At 41.5% G+C, this 16,754-nt stretch overlaps 1 protein-coding gene across 1 annotated transcript in view; it reads right to left on the bottom strand.

Moving 5' to 3' along the window:
• EIF2AK2 (eukaryotic translation initiation factor 2 alpha kinase 2) overlaps positions 1 to 16,754 on the bottom strand; it is a 53,179-nt gene that overhangs the window by 23,376 nt on the left and 13,049 nt on the right. Inside the window, exons 5-10 of the mRNA XM_054548225.2 lie at positions 14,876 to 15,024; positions 12,952 to 13,078; positions 11,830 to 11,906; positions 11,591 to 11,684; positions 10,302 to 10,336; positions 8,805 to 8,867 (exon numbers count right to left, since the gene is read on the bottom strand). Of these exons, the coding sequence (XP_054404200.1) occupies positions 8,805 to 8,867; positions 10,302 to 10,336; positions 11,591 to 11,684; positions 11,830 to 11,906; positions 12,952 to 13,078; positions 14,876 to 15,024 (545 nt within the window). The remainder of the gene's footprint in view (positions 1 to 8,804; positions 8,868 to 10,301; positions 10,337 to 11,590; positions 11,685 to 11,829; positions 11,907 to 12,951; positions 13,079 to 14,875; positions 15,025 to 16,754) is intronic.

The raw sequence follows: 16,754 nt of genomic DNA, 5'->3' as shown, positions 1-16,754 counted from the left end.
CTCCAAGAGACATGATCAATTGTGGGCTGGATAGTGCAACATCAATTAAACTGTTCGGGTGGAAGTATAATTTAGCCTTATAATGGGCCCTCAAGAAACTTCTGTTGAATGAACAACACGTCTTTAAACAAATTCTATTTCACAGTTCCATCTTTGACAGAACAGGAGCATTGCCATCTTGGACAAGCACCACTATTTTAAGTTCCCCTTGATTAAAAACTGCCTAAATCCAGCCCCCAAAACATCAGCCTAATGGCTAATGTCAGCATGACCATAAACCACAAAAGACACCTCTGACCAGAAACCTTCCAAACCTGAGACAAATCCCCTCCAACCAGAGACATGCCAACCCCAAGATAACCGCCCCTCTGACCAGAGACATTCTAACCCCACAATAAAACTCTCCTCCACTCAGAAACATTCTGAACCTGTGATAAGCTCTCCCTCCCTAAATCTTTAAGTACTCTAAGTCTGTAAGAGAGAATGTTCCTGACCAAAATTGGCCAGAAACCCCTCTCAGGTTTATTCTTCAAAATAAACCTGTCTTTGACTGTCAGCCACTTTTCATGTTTCCTTCTTATTTCTTCAACTCTCACATTTGGTGCCGAAACCCAGGATGGGTGTTGGGGGTAGAGGCTCTCTTGCAACCCAGGAAGCAGTGGGCAGTGGCAGTTCGTCCCAAGCTAACTCCTGGATCCTGAGGGTCTCTGGCCACCTGTCATGTCTTTTCTCTCTCTTCACTTTTCAAGCAATTTGCTTGAGGAGGATAACTAATCTGAAGGGGACTGCGAGGCTTGGGCTGGGGCTACTCCCCAGTGGGTTCTCAAAACCCGCAGGTCTCAGGAATCCACCTCTGACTGCCTGCAACGGGTATTTTGCTCTCTAACCCTTATCCACTCTTCCTCCCTCTTCTCTCTCTCTCTTCCTCGCGTGGCTCCAGTCCAGGAGGCCCTTTGCTGATTTCAACCAGAACATCCAACATCAGACACTAATCCAGCCAACTGGTAAGATTTGTCTTCCTTGGCTTTCTCACAGCACCCAGGAAAGTCAGGTCCGCTGTCCTGGTCCTTGGAGGACCAGTGGGACTAAGTTGGAAGAAATCTTGGGGACACCCAGTTTCTTCTCAGCTTAACTGTCCTCTTTATAAAGAGGATTCCAGGTCACTGTCTTTCATCTGGGGACGCCTAGAACAAAAACAGACACTCTCAGCCTCCTCTTATCAGCCCACATGCGTGGCAAACAATCCCACATTCCTATGTCCTCCCCACTGGACTGTCTCCTTCACAACCTCACCAAACTTGGCTTATGGGGGAGCCTAAAGCCAAAGTGTTTAATTTTTTATTGCAACACGGCCTGGTCCCAATACAAATTAGATAATGACAGCCGATGGCCTGAAAATGACACCTTTGACTTTCAAATTCTCAGGGACCTTGACAACTTTATAACCAGGAACAGCAAATGGCAAGAGGTTCCCTATATTCAGTCTTTCTTCTACCTTAAATCCCGACCCTCCTTATGTCAAGCTTGCACCCTTCATGAAATCCTTCTAATTAATGAAAACCCTGGGTCTCTCCTTCCTCTGAAACCTCTTCTCCTGAAACCCCTTTTGACCCTGCAGATGAACCCCCTCCGTACTCTCAACTCCTGCATCCATTTCTCACCCATCCAAACCCTCCATCTCTTTGGCCCCTCCTGCCCCCAAGCCTTCAGTGCCAAATCCCACCCCTCCTCCTTCTCCACCCATTACCTATTCAAAAACTACTCCAGTCAGTCAAACCTCCTCTGCCATTCTCCCTCTCTGGGAAGGGGCTGGGGTTGAAGGCATTGCTCATGCTCATGTCCCTTTCTCCATGTCTGATTTGTCACAGATCAAACAGTGTCTAGGATCTTTCTCTGAAAATCTCTCTGTCACAGGGAATTCCTGCACATAATCCAATCCTTTAATTTAACTTGGCATGACATTTATATAATTCTAACCTCCACCCTCATCCCTGACGAAAAAGAACACATCTGGCATTCAGCTGAAACACACACAGATGAACTCCATAATCAAGCCCCTATACAAAATCCAGTGGCCAATGATGCAGTCCCCCATAGAGGCCCAGATTGGACTTGCCAACAGGGAGACAAAGGCATCAGGTGAAGAGACCACATGATTACCTGTCTCCTCATGGGCATGGACAAAAATGCCCATAAGGCAGTTAATTATGAAAAGCTCAGAGAAATTACACAAGAGCACCAGGAAAGCCCTACCCTTTTCTTATCACACCTCACTGAAGCTACGCTAAAATATACCAATTTGGACCTAGAATCTAGAGAAGGTCAAACTTTTCTCTACCTCCAATTTATTTCCCAATCCACCCCAGATATCCAGAAAAAATTACAAAAATTAGAGGAGGGCCCCCAGACATCTTGGTGGGAGCTCCCAAATGTGACCTTCCATGTCTTTAACAACAGAGATGAGGAACAAAAAATTTAAGAGGACAAACATCTCCATTTAAAATACCAGATGCTTGCCTCTGCTGTCCAAAAGTCAGTTACACGAAAGCCTCCTAATAACCCAAAGGGAAACTCCCCCACCTCTCCAGGAGTCTGTTTTCAATGAGGCAACCCTGGACACTGGGAAAGGCTTGTCCTATCCCCTGGCCTCCCACCAAACCATGCCCAACTTACAGTCTTTGGGGACACTGGACGATGGAATGCCCTCAACAGGGACACCTTCCCCATTTGGGTACTGCTCATAATGAAGCCCCCCAAACATCACAGGAGGAAATCTCTTCACTGCTGGTGCTGACAATAGAAGACTGAGGGTACCCGGGATCCTTCGCCCCCACATCTAATGAGTCCACAAAACCCAGGGTAATTGGGACAGTATCTGGTAAGATTATTTCCTTTCTTTTGGATACTGGGGCAAGTCTATTGGCATTAACTGAATATCAAGGCCCATTAGAATGTTCATTCATTTCTGTTGATGGCATGAAGGGCATACAAGAAACCTCATACAAAACACTGCCTCTATATTGCTCATTTCAGGGATTCACCCTCACTCACTCTTTCTTGGTCATTCCTCATTCCCCCACTCCTTTACTAGGAAGGGACATCCTACACAAACTGGGAGGAATCATTCATTTATCAATCCTACACCAAAGCTACCCCTATTTATTATCATCTCAAGAACAGAACCCTTCCTCAGATATTCCATATCAAACAGACTGAAATCCCAAATTCCTCAGCCCTGTAAATCCCATAGTATGGAACACTGACTCCCCCATGTTAGCTACCCACCATTCTCCACTTCAAATTTCACTAAGGATCCTAAATGCCAAATAGTGGTCCCACAATATCCCCTAATGGATTATGGGGACTCAAGTCCATCATCTCCCAACTTTTGGCTGCCAATATTTTATTATTTTATTTTAATTTATTTTTTTGAGATGGAGTCTTGCTCTTGTCACCCAGGCTGGAGTTCAATGGTGCAATCTTGGCTCACTGCAACCTCTGCCTCCCAGGTTCAAGTAATTCTCCTGCCTCAGCCTCTTGAGTAGCTGGGACTATAGGTGTGTGCCACCATGCCCAACTAATTTTTGTATTTTTAGTAGAGATGGGGTTTCACCATGTTGGCCAGACTGGTCTTGAACTCCTGACCTCAGGTGATCCACCCGCCTTGGCCTCCCAAAGTGCTGGGATTACAGGCATGAGGCACCGCACCTGGCCTGGCTGCCAATATTTTAATCCCCACTCATTCTCCCCACAATACTCCTATTCTCCCAATTACAAAACCAGATGGCTCCTATAGACTGGTTCAGGATTTGCAACAAATCAACTCCACTACTGTTCTGTTTGTCCTGTTGTCCCAAACCCCTATATCCTCATATTGCAAATTCTTCCCAATACTAGCTATTTCTCTGCATTAGACCTCAAAGATGCCTTTTATACTATCCCTCTACATTCCTCCTCTCAAAACCTTTTTGCTTCCACTTGGACTGACGCTGACACAGGCTACTCCCAACAACTCACCTGGACTGTCCTCCCCCGGGGGTTTAGGGACAGCCCTCACTATTTTGGTCAGGCACTTTGATTGGACCTTTCCCAACTACCTCTACAACCCAGTGTTTTGCTTCAATATGTGGACAATCTACTTCTTTGCAGCCCCTCTCTAGAACACTGTATTCAACACACAGCCAGGCTTTTGAATTTTTTGGCTGAATGTGGGTACCAGATATCCAAAAGGAAGGCCCAATTAACCTCTCCAAAACATTTCATAGCTAGGATTAATCATAACTCCAAACACCGGGGAAATTCCGCTAGCATGAAAGCAAGGCATTCAACAAATCCCATTTCCTAAGACAAAAAGGGACTTATTTTCTTTCCTCAAATTAGTGCTATTTCCAATTATAGATAGCAAATTTTGCCACTATCACTAAACCTCTTTATGAACACACAAGAGGAAATCTTGATCAACCATTCACTCCCACCCCAGACCTTTATCATGCTATCTGTCACCTAAAATGTGCCTTATTACAGGCCCCCACTTTAGGCCTTCCAAACCTTCTAAGACCTTTTCATCTATATTTACACAGTTCTCATAATCAGGCCCTTGGAGTATTAGCCCAATCCATGGGAGATTCCCTCCAACCAGTGGCATATTCTTCAAAACAACTAGACCCCATTTACAAAACCTGGCCCCTTTGCTTAAAAATGTTGGCCACAGCCTCTTTAATTATCCCTGAGGCATAAACTCACATTCTACGAACCTCTTCAGGTATTTTCTTCTCACAGTCTATAAGATATGCTCAGCCATAAGGCGCTCACCTCCATCTCATCCTCTCACATGCAAGCCGTACATTCAACCCTCCTTCAACCCTCCATCTCTTTTCACAGGTGCTCACTGCTAATCCTGCTACTCTTTTATCTTCAACACTGATTTTGGACCCTGACCAACACTCATGCTCTGATCTAATTGAAAGTTCTCTCACCATGTTTTACCACCTTACTTCCACTCACATAAAGGGAGCCCCAGATTGACTTATAGACGGCAGCGCATTAAAAAACCCTCCCCTCCAAGCAGGATATGCAGTCACTGAGAGATATCGTGATGATACCCACTCTCTTCCACCTAGAAGAGTTGTAGAGGCTGCCCCCTTGCCTTTGGGCACATCCTCCCAACAAGCAGATTTAGTTGCTCTAATAAGAGCATTAACCCTAGCAAAAAACACACAAGTTAATATATACAACCAATTCTAAATATGCCTATAACATCAACCATTCCAATGCCCAAATTTGGAGCAAGTGGGGCTGTCTCACAGCTAAGGGAACTCCTATCATTAATGGAAAACTAATCCATCGTCTACTAAAGGCAGCTCTACTTCCAGAAAAGGTTGCAGTTATCCATTGCAAAGGACATCAATCAGATAAAAGCCACATTTCTTTAGGGAACCGTGAGGCTGACTATTGGGCAAAACACACCTCAACCAATCATCCGATTCTCTAATATCTATTTCCCCTCACACAACATATCCCCTTTTATCCCAAACACCAAATGCAACAACTAATCACAGCAGGGGCACAATTCAAACTCCCATACTGTCATACAAAACAAATTAGTCCTACCTGACCCTGAAAAAACAACTCTTGGCCAGGTGCGGTAGCTCACGCCTGTAATCCCAACACTTTGGGAGGCTGAGGCGGGCGGATCACAAGGTCAGGAGTTTGAGACCAGCCTGATCAACATGGTGAAACCCGGTATCTACTAAAAATACAAAATTAGCCAGCCATGGTGGTGCATGCCTGTAATCCCAGCTACTCAAGAGGCTGAGGCAGGAGAATCGCTTGAACCCCAGAGGCGGAGACTGCAGTGAGCTGAGATCGTGCCACTGCACTCCAGCCTGGGTGACAGAGCAAGAATCGGTCTCAAAAAACAAACAAACAAACAAAAAACAACTCTGTTATGGGACATCCACAACCTCTTGCACACTAGCCATTCCCCTCTACAACATTTCTTAAGTTCCCACATACACATAACCCCAGATATAAAGGAACAGTTGAAAGCCATTTTCCATCAATGCTCTATTTGCCAGAAAGCTTCACCCCACTCTAACACTAGACTCCCTTCTTTTCCAACCCATCAAGCCAGGGGACACCTTCCAAGACAAGACTGGGAAATTGATTTTACCCATATGCCCCCAGTAAAAAAGGTTCGATTTCTTTTGGTTCTGGTTGATACCTTTTTGGCATGGGTTGAGGCTTTTCCGACAACCAACAAATGAGCTTCGACTGTCACCTCCAAATTAATAACAGAAATCATCCCCAGGTTCAGGTTGCCTCCTTCTTTTCAATCTGATAATGGTCCTGAATTCATTTCTCAAATTACTCAAACACTTGCACAAGCCTTACGAATCACGTGGAAGCTACACATCCCCTATCAACCCCAATCTTCAGGAAAGGTTGAAAAAATGAATGGCATTCTAAAAAGCACCCGCACCAGGTACTCACTCCAAACACATAAAGACTGGGTTACACTTTTAGCTTTGGCCCTCCTAAAAATTCGGGCACTCCCACGTAAACCTTTAATGCTCAGCCCCTTTGAACTCATGTACAGGAGTTTTGAGCATGAGTATTTGAACACATGCTCCTTTTGTTCTACCTCAGGGTCAAGCCCCACCTCTAACAACTCCTCTCATTTCTCCTCTTCTGCATGCCATCCACCATTTCATTTGGGAATATGCTGACAAATACCTGCCACAACCTGTTGCCAACTCCTTTAATCCCCTCCTACAGTCAGGAAACTGGGTTCTAGTAAAAGGTCCCAGCCCTACCCCCAATTCTCCCCTCACACCGAAATGGAAGGGGCCTTACCAGATCTTCCTTACTACACCCACAGCAGCAAAGCTCCAGGGACTCCCCAACTGGTTTCATTATACTTCTCTCAAGAAAACAGACTTCGCTTCACTACACACCCAAACAATCAAATCTAAATCACCTTCAGCCTCTCTTGTGTCTCCACAGGATCTACTTCCCTTCATCTCACATGAATTCCGGAGGAAAAGGAAGAGAAATTCACCTAAGCAGCTATGTCTCTTTCTCTCCCAAACTTCCATTGCTTCCTAACTAGCCTTGTTACAGACCTTCAGTGGTATCCTTATGAAACTCTCATTATACATCCTGATCAGCTCCTTACGATTCCACGGGATTTATGGCTTCAAGGAACTTTCCAGGACTTTATTCCTACCCAAACTTTTTCCTCCTTTTGTTGTTTCTTTCTATCTAAATTCCCTAACCACATCAACCTCACCAATACAACCACTCCTCACTGCTATCAAACTAGAACGTTCTATAAACCTTACACAATCCCTCTTGCTGCAAGCTAACTCTTCCTTTGCTCCAGAATGCTGGCTGTGTTTATCGCTGTCTTCTTCAGCTTATACAACCCTTCCTACACCCCTTCATGACCTTTGAACAAAAAACATAACCCTAATCTATAAACTCCAAAAAGGAGCTTCCTTTTTTGAAAGAGCTGACACTCTGGATGGCAATTATCCCACTTCCAGGGTCAATCAGGCCAACAAATTATTTCAAACCTATTACAACTCCCTACAACGCCTTAAGCCACAAGGCCCTCCCATTGAAGGGCCCATAATTAAACACACCCCACTTTTACAACAAGCCTTACTTTGCTTTTCAGCCTCTGAGGGAAATTTCCATGTAAGATCCTTAACACCTAACCAATGCAACCGCATTATCATTGTTAAACACCTTGCTGACCACCAAACTAACCAAGTTGACGACCAAGTATCACCTGAAGCGAACGGAGCATTTCTGCAACCCTCTCCCTCAACCAATGCCTCTGGCCTAATTTGTGCTGTCCCTAGCGCCCACCTTTATCCATGGCTCAGTATCAATGGTGCAACATCAAATCGCATTAAATGTGTAAAAAATAACTCTTCCTATATCGCTACTATACTGGGTGTCTCCTTGACCTCCTCCTTGACCACCTGGAGTAATGAACCATAGGAAAGAAAAAACATTCCATCTTTAATTCACTTGTTTTCTTTCTGTATCTCTACCTGTATTTATGACAAAGGCTTATTTTTTGTGTGAGTGGCACCAACACATATCTTTGTCTCCCCACCAACTGGACTGGAACCTGTACCCTAAGTTTATCTTTCTCCCTCCATTGGACTAATTCCTTCTAGCCAACCTTTGCCCGTTCCATCCATCCAATATGTTAGGAAAAGGAGGGCCATCCACATCATTCCTTTAATGGCTGCCTTGGATATAACCTCCAGACTTGGATTGGGAGCAGGCAGATTGGCCACTTCCTTAACATACTTTAAAGCTCCTTCCACAGAATTACGGGTTCTTTAGAAGATATAGCATTATAAGAGTCCAAGACAAACTAGACTCCTTGGCTGGAGTAGTCCTCCAAAACAGATGGGGACTAGATCTATTAATGGCTGAAAAAGGGGACCTCTGCCTCTCATTGCGTGAGGAATGTTGCTTTTATCTCAACCAATTGGGCCTAGTAAGAGACGCTGATGAAAAATTTAAAGAAAGGGCTAAAAAGCTAAGGGAGTATCAAAACAACCAAATAGATTCTTGGTTTGGGAACAAAATCATAATATGGGTCATCCCATTCCTGGGCCCCCTCCTAATGATACGCCTAAGACTATTGTTCTTACCCTGCCTAGTTAACCTTATTCAAAGATTTTTAACTGACAGGATCATGGCCATTTCACAGACAACTACCCAAAAACATCCACCGACAGCATTACCCCTTCTTCTTTCTTCAGCACTTAAAATCTTACCTCTTGTCCACGGTATACTTTGTTCCTTTCACGTCAGGAGGGTCAAATCTAGGTGCCAAAGATCTAAAAATTAAGAGTTGAATGTAAAATTCAAATAAAATTGAAATCAAATATAACTTATTTAGTGTTAAGGTTAACCTTTTTCTTTCTTTTTTTTTCTTCAGAGGCAAGGTCTCACCCCATCTCCCAGCCTGGAGTGCAGTGGTGTGATCACAGCTCACTACAACTTTGAAATTCTGGGCTCAGAGGAGATCCTCCCACCTCAGCCTCCCAAGTAGCTGGGATTACAGGCATATGCCACCATACCTGGATAATTCTTTTTATTTTTAGTAGAGACAGGGTCTCTCCATGTTACCCAGTCTGGTCTCGAACTCCTGGACCCAAGCCATCCTCCCACCTTGGCCTCCAAAGTGCTGGGGATTACAGGTGTAAGCCACAGCACCCAGCCAACTTTTTTCTTCATAAAACTGTATACTTACAGTTCTCCTCTGGCCTCTTATACCTTTTCATCCCTCCTCTGGTTCCTTTTTCCACCTTAGAGCGCTCATTGTTGATGCATCACTAACCTCTCCTTTTCCTCCTCCAGACTCAAAACCCCAGGAAGTACATCTCCTTACACCCTCATCCTAGCTGTTATTCCTTACTGATGATAAGCCACCTGCAAATGGAAGTTTAAATACCACCTAAAACTAAACATATCCAAACTGCTGTCTTCTCTCTAAGCCCTTAACTCGTTAACTTCCTTAACACCATTAGTGCCATGGTTCTTGACTGCATCCTGTTCAAAGTGAAGCAATCTTCAAATCCTTTCTCCTTTACCTCTTCTTCATGCTTTCACTCAGCTACGGGGAACCTATTCCCTCAAGTCATGTCCACTCTTCCTTTACAGTCTTTCTCACACATTCTCCTCATCCCTCCTGACTGCCACAGTAATCGTGGCTGAGGGCACCTCATGGGCAGAACTCTCTTCTCTCCATCCAAGCATCCACATCAAGAACCACGTTTCTTCAATACATCTATCTACTGTTCAGAATATACTGGTGGCTCATAATGGCTCCTACTGCCATCTTACTCTCATTTCTGACTATATTTACATCTTTGCCTTTCTCTTCAGTTAATTGACATAGCATTTGACCTTTTTTTATCCAAGTTTTTATGCTATTTTAACCTTACTTGTCTGCAAAATAATACACTTCTCTTGAAAACACTTCTACAGTGAAAACAGCCCAATTCCTTGCCAGTCTTGTACAAAATAATGCCCTTAACCTAATTACTCTAGCGATACCCCCATAGGGCTTTATGTTTACAGTGTAGCATGTGCATATATTCAAAGATTTCTCGACACATCTAAAATTATTTGTTTATAGATTTCAAGATTTCTGCTTCTGAAACTCTGCTCAAATAAGGGTGTACAATACTCTACAAGTATTAAAAACAATAAATAAGTCTGAAATAAAACTTCAGATCAAAATATGTTCAATGCATAATGATACTCACCTTTTTGCCTTTCTTTGATTATTTCTGAGACCATTCTATAACAAAAGAAAATGAGAAATAGTTTCAGATGACTAAATCAGTCATCTTCCTTTCTCTTGTTTTCCTTCCTCCTGTATTTCTAGAGGGCTCTCTGACCAATTTCTTAGTCCATCAATGTCTGTATTCTCATCAAGCCCTGTATAAACACTTAGTATTGTAAGACTTAACTTTTTGCCAATCTAATGAGTTTAAAATGGTATCTAATTGTTTTGATTTACATTTTCCTGATTCCTAGTAAAGCAGCTTTTAATATTTGTTGCCCATTTGGGTATCTCTTCTCTGAATATCTGTTTATACACTTTGTACATTTTTCTACTGAGCTGCTTGCTGTTTTCTTATTGATTTGTAGTTCTTTACAACAGAATACTCTTGTAACACTAATCACCAAAAGCATGGATTTTGCTCTAAGTTCAACATTGCCTGCTTATGTGCACAAAAAAATTATCTGGTTTTTGTTTGTTTGTTTGTTTTTGAGATGGGGGTCTCACTATGTTGCCTAGGCTGGTCTCAAACTCCTGGGCTAAAGCGATCCTCCTACCTTGGCCTCTCAAGTGCTGCAGACTACAGGCATGTGCCACTGCACCAGCCTAAAAAATTATCTGATTTCAAGTTTACTTTTAATGTTAAGTTTAATTCTAATTTTTAAAAACAGAAACAAACTATATTAGTGAATCTTTAAATATTATCCCATTGGTAGGAGAGAAAAGCAAAATCATAGGAATATATTAAAATATAAGGGTGAGTGAGGAAAGACAGAAGTGACGTGTGGAAGGGTGAGGAATGGAACTTAATTTTAAAAAGAGTCAAAAAGCTGCCGAGCCGGGCGCGGTGGCTCATGCCTGTAATCCCAGCACTTGGGGAGGCCGAGGTGGGCAGAACACGAGGTCAGGAGTTCGAGACCAGACTGACCAACATGGTGAAACCCCATCTCTACTAAAAGTACAAAAATTAGCCAGGTGTGGTGCACACGCATGTAATCCCAGCTACTCGGGAGGCAGAGGCAGGAGAATCACTTGAACCAGGAGGCGGAGGTGGCAATTAGCCAAGATCTCACCACTGCACTCCAGCCTGGCTGACAGAGGGAGACTCCATCTCCAAAAAAAAAAAAAAAAAAGTCTACTGAGGTATTATCATTTAGTAAGAGTGCATAAGATAAAAAATATAAAAATTATGGTGGAATACTGGAAGTTATTTTTAAATGAGCAAATGCACAGAAAAATAAGTAGGAAGCTTCGAGACTAATACGATACCATAAGCGACGAAGAATTCTTTAAACTGTCACTGTTAGAATTTATCTCTGATGTATCTGCTGAGAAGTCACTTTCAGATGATGATTCAGAACCACTAGAAGAAAAGGGTGTAACTATTAGTTTATTAATTCTGTTTTTATCATTTATTTCTTTCCCTAAATTCTCCTTAAACATAAAAATTTCTCTTTCAGACAGAAATATGAATATGTTAAATATCTCAATTGTTTGTCTACACTTACAGTGTGCTGGTCACTAAACAGTTGCTTTGGGAGTCACACGTAGCAGCAAAATAACCAGAGGACATGGAGTCAGATTTCTGAAAGAAAAAGTGTCCCTTAGTAGGCTTAAATGCAACTAATTATTTTTCTATAGAGGCTCAGTTTCTGTGTACTATCACATTTATTTCAACACATTTACCAAATCCACAACCATAAACAATTACAAGATTAATAACATTTTTTTGGATGTTTGGTCTGGATTTTCTTTTTTATTTTACTTTTCTGGATCACAGGGCAGATATTTTGTTTGTTTGTTTCTTTTGAGACAGGATCTGGCTCTGTTGTCAGGTTGAAGTGCAGTGGCAAGATCTTGGCTGACTGCAACCTCCACCTCCCAGGCTCAGGCAATCATCCCGCCTCAGCCTCCTGAGTAGCTAGGACTACAGGTACATGTCACCACACCCGTCTAATTTTTTTTTTTTTTTTTTGTAGCAACATGGTTTTGCCATGTTGCCCAGGCCAGGCGGTCTCAAACTCCTGAGCTCGGCCGGGTGCGGTGGCTCAAGCCTGTAATCCCAGCACTTTAGGAGGCCGAGGAGAGTGGATCATGAGGTCAGGAGTTCGAGACCAGCCTGGCCAACATAGTCAAACCCCGTCTCTACTAAAAATAAAAAATTAGCCGGGCACGGTAGTAGGCGCTTGTAGTCCCAGCTACTCAAGAGGCTGAGGTAGGAGAATTATTTGAACACAGGAGGCGGAGGTTGCATTGAGCCGAGATCGTGCCACTGCACTCTAGCCTGGGCAACAGAGCAAGACTCTATCTCAAAAAAAAAAAAAAACAAAAAACTCCTGAGCTCAGGAGACCCACCTGCCTTGGCCTCCCAAAGTGCTGGGATTACAGGTGTAAGCCACCACACCCAGCCTGGTCTGGAGTTTAAAAACCACCCTGAGTTGCCACCAGAAATTTTATCCCTCTGAGGCCTCATGGCCCCATGGTGCATGGCTCATCGGTACGATACAGAATGGAGGAATCATTTTGCTAAATCACTGGCTGTCTTGGCATAATGTAAACACAGTCTAACCTCAAGTCAACTTCAGAGGGAATTTTAAAACATAAAAATTTAATCCAAAGGCAATACGTACCACTGAGGATTCTTCTGATAATATCTGAAGATATGCAAATTTAGCGGCCAATTGTTTTGCTTCCTGTTTAGTAGAACCTGTACCAATACTATATTCTTTCTGTCCCATTTTGCATTTATAATGAAATCTAGGAGAAATCATAGAAGGTACTTATCCAAACATGAAAAATATAGCAAATCCAACTTACGATTCAAAAAAAAATAACATATTAACAGAGATCTTAAGATAACACCAATTTATTAGATAGATTTATAGTTCATATCTTGCATAATTTAAACCCTCAGTAACATGCCTGACCAATTTCTCTGAATACCCAGGATCAGCTGACATCTGAGCTTGCATTTTCCAGGCAATTTCTAATTTTTTGTTGCTTTGCTGAAAAATCTGGCACAAAGGCACTAAGTGGTGATTTTTTTTTTTTTTAATTCCCCAAAGGTCAAAAGATATGGAGGTAGAAAAGAAAGAAAGAGATCCAGTGAATTTTTTCAGAGGTGCTCAAATGGGAAGGAAAAAGCCAGCAGAGAAAGTAGGCTTCCATAGGAGAAGATATGAGGTTACAGTGTAGGGGAAGAGGAAAGCATGGATTCTGCTCTAACTTCAACATTGTCTGCCATCTGCTCATGTGCACAAAAATTTGAGAAAATCCCCACAGTGCAGATTCCCTATACTAAAGTGCACACTCTCCTCCTATTAGATGTAAGGACATTTGTGGTTAGGCAAGGATACTTGGACAATTATATAAAAACTATTTTTAAGGGATAAAACAATGGACATGGCAATTTATATCACAGAGTTACTATCTATTACTGCAAAATGATTCCAGTATTTGAACTCCTTTTCCTTTATGTTTCTGTTAGAAGCCATCGAGAGAAACACATCCAAACAGGGTGAGTCTTCCCTGCTAGACCCTGAATTAAATAGCTGGGTTGAGTGACTGGATCATTTCTATAGCTCCTATTATTTTCAGACACTGCCCCCCTGCAAACAGATTTCTTCTTTCTTTTAGGTATCTAATGTTAGCATAATTTAAAGAAACCAAAAAAGTGAGCTACAGAAAATAAAATCGTCTCTTAATTATTGAGATTGACCCACAGATTCACTTTTGACTATTTCATTCCAATGAATACTATAACATTTTTCTCTTCCTGGTTTTGGCTCAAAAGCCATGACTGTAAATAGCTGAGTCAATTCATAGAACTGTATCCTAAAGTGATGATTTGAACTATTTGCCATGTAGATTTTTTTTTTCTTCTTTCTCTTTAACTGGTTGGTTGTAGTTGAAAAACAATCGCCTCATACTCATTTGATTTCTGCTTTTTTTAGTTCCAATCCATTCTTTATCCTCCTTTCCACACATCTTAGCTCCCTGGTGATGTTCTCAGTAACTTTGAAACTCTAGTTCATCTGTCTGATCAGATCCCTCAAATCCCGGTCTCCTCATAGTCTAGGGCTAAATCTCATTCCTTCTGATACATGGTATTTGCTCATTTAATCAAATTTGAAGGACAAATACCTGGACAAAGAGCTCCCTGATCTGACAAGGGTGAAGAGTGATTCTACACATGTGGCAGAGAGGTTTTCAGACAGTTACCACCATCATGTCCTCAATGATGAAAAGATTTCTGCATTCTTCGAGCAGTGGCACCCTGTACTCTCTTGGGTGTTCCACAGACTAAACCATCCAGCTACTTCTCTGAAATAAAGGATTACCCTAATTTGATCAATTATGGTAAATGGGTTCCATGGCTTCAGCAATTAAGCATTTTAATTACAAATTATAAATCCAATTACTTATCAATCACGTAAAATCTTGCATATAGAATGCTTAAAAGGACACATATTTGTGGAAAATTAGACATGAAAATAAACCAACTTTATTGCTTAGATACAATGAAACAGAAAGAAAAGCCAAATTATGTCTTACCCTTCTAGCCCATGCACCCCCGATGCACACTGTTCATAATTTACAGTTAGTCTTTTCTTCTGGGCAATTCTATTGATAAGGCCTATGTAATTCCCAATGGATAATCCTTCTGAAGAATTGGTTGTTGTCAATAATAAAGGACTAACTGCCTACAAAGAAAAAAATTCCTGTTTAATATAAATGACAACAAAGATTTAACCTTTTCAAAATCATTCTTCTAATAAAATTACTAAATGAGCAATTTGAAAGACAACTTGGATGTTATATATTTTCCTACTATATTACCTGGAGCAAAAGTGTGACTGTCTATCTCCCTCTACCAGAAAAAAATCTACAAAGATAGATTTTAACAATAGGAAAGAAGTCACTTTTTCTTGTTTGTCCTTGAAAAGTACTATAACACTTTCTAGCTTGTTATATCCTTTCTAATCTCAAAAAACAAGGCAAGAGATATTACGGTAAAGCTGTATACTAGATCACAACTTAATGAAAAAGATGAATATAATAGCATCATTTCTACTATTGTTATCTCTACCTTTTTTTCTTAGTCTGACAAAAATCTTGTCCAAAGTTTTGGTATTTTATTTTTTTAATTTTTTTGAGACAGGGTGTCACTTTGTCACCTAGGCTAGAGCACAGTGGTGCAACCTCAGCTCACTGCAGCCTTGACCTCCTGAGTTCAAACCATCTTCTTGTCTCAGCCTCACAAGTACCTGGAACTACAGGCACACACCATCATGCCCGGGTAATTTTTTTGAATTTTTTGTAGAGACAGGGTTTGGCCATATTGCCCAGGCTGTTCTCGAACTCCTAAGCTCAAGTTATCTGCCCGCCTCAGCCTTCCAAAATGCTAGGATTAGAGGTGTGAGCCACCACACCCGGCTGAGTTTTGCTATTTTATTAATCTTGTCAAAAAACTAGCTTTTGGTTTTATTGATCTTTACTTTTTTTTATTTTTTATTTCTTTTATAGTAATTTCAACCATTGTTATTTTCTTTCTTCTGCTTTTTGGGGGTAAAACATTCTGGTTTTTTTTTTCTAACTTCTTGACTCAATTTTCTACTTCATTAATAATTATAATTTGTAATTTTGCTTGATTTAAAAAAAAATTGGTTAGAAGGGTATCTTTAAGTAGATTTTTCAAGAAAGAATCTTGAAACCTAAATTTTCCCAAAATTTTCCAAATCTGAGAATGGCCCTCTGTTGTCTAAAATGTAAATGACTTCATGTCTTATTTTATAAGCATTGCTACACTATCTCCTGGTTTATAATGTTGCTGTGCACAGCATGAAACTTTAAAAATTTTTACATTTTACATAGTTTTCTTCTTCTCTCTAGATGCTTATAAAATTATTTCCTCATCTCTGGAGCACAGTACCTTCATAAGAATCAATGTTGGGGCCGGGCACGGTGGCTCACGCCTGTAATCCCAGCACTTTGGGAGAACGAGGCGGGTGGATCACGAGGTCAGGAGTTAAACACCAGTCTGGCCAACATAGTGAAACCCTGTCTCTACTAAAATTGCCAAAAAATTAGCTGGCCGTGGTGGTGGGTGCCTGTAATCTTAGCTACTCAGGAGGCTGAGGCAGAGAATTGCTTGAACACGGGAGGCGGAGGTTGCAGTGAGCCGAGATTGTGCCACTGCACTCCAGCCTGGACAACAGAGCGAGACTGTCTCAAAAAAAACAAAGAATCAATGTTGGTCTGGGTGGTTCTAAATTTTCCTGTATCTATTAAGTTGTTTTAATCTGCAGTCAAGTCTTTCTTTATTTCATAAACATTTTCTGCTGAAATCTCTTCAGATCATTTTCTTCTGTACTATTTACTCTGTTCTTATTTTCAGGGATACCAGTCACATGTATATTGGTTCTCCATTATC

This window comes from Pongo abelii, chromosome 12, assembly GCF_028885655.2.
Source record: "Pongo abelii isolate AG06213 chromosome 12, NHGRI_mPonAbe1-v2.0_pri, whole genome shotgun sequence".
Classification (NCBI taxonomy): Eukaryota; Metazoa; Chordata; class Mammalia; order Primates; family Hominidae; genus Pongo; species Pongo abelii.
The sequence above is the reverse complement of the archived record's forward strand: the minus strand, read 5'-3'. Positions and strand labels throughout refer to the sequence as shown.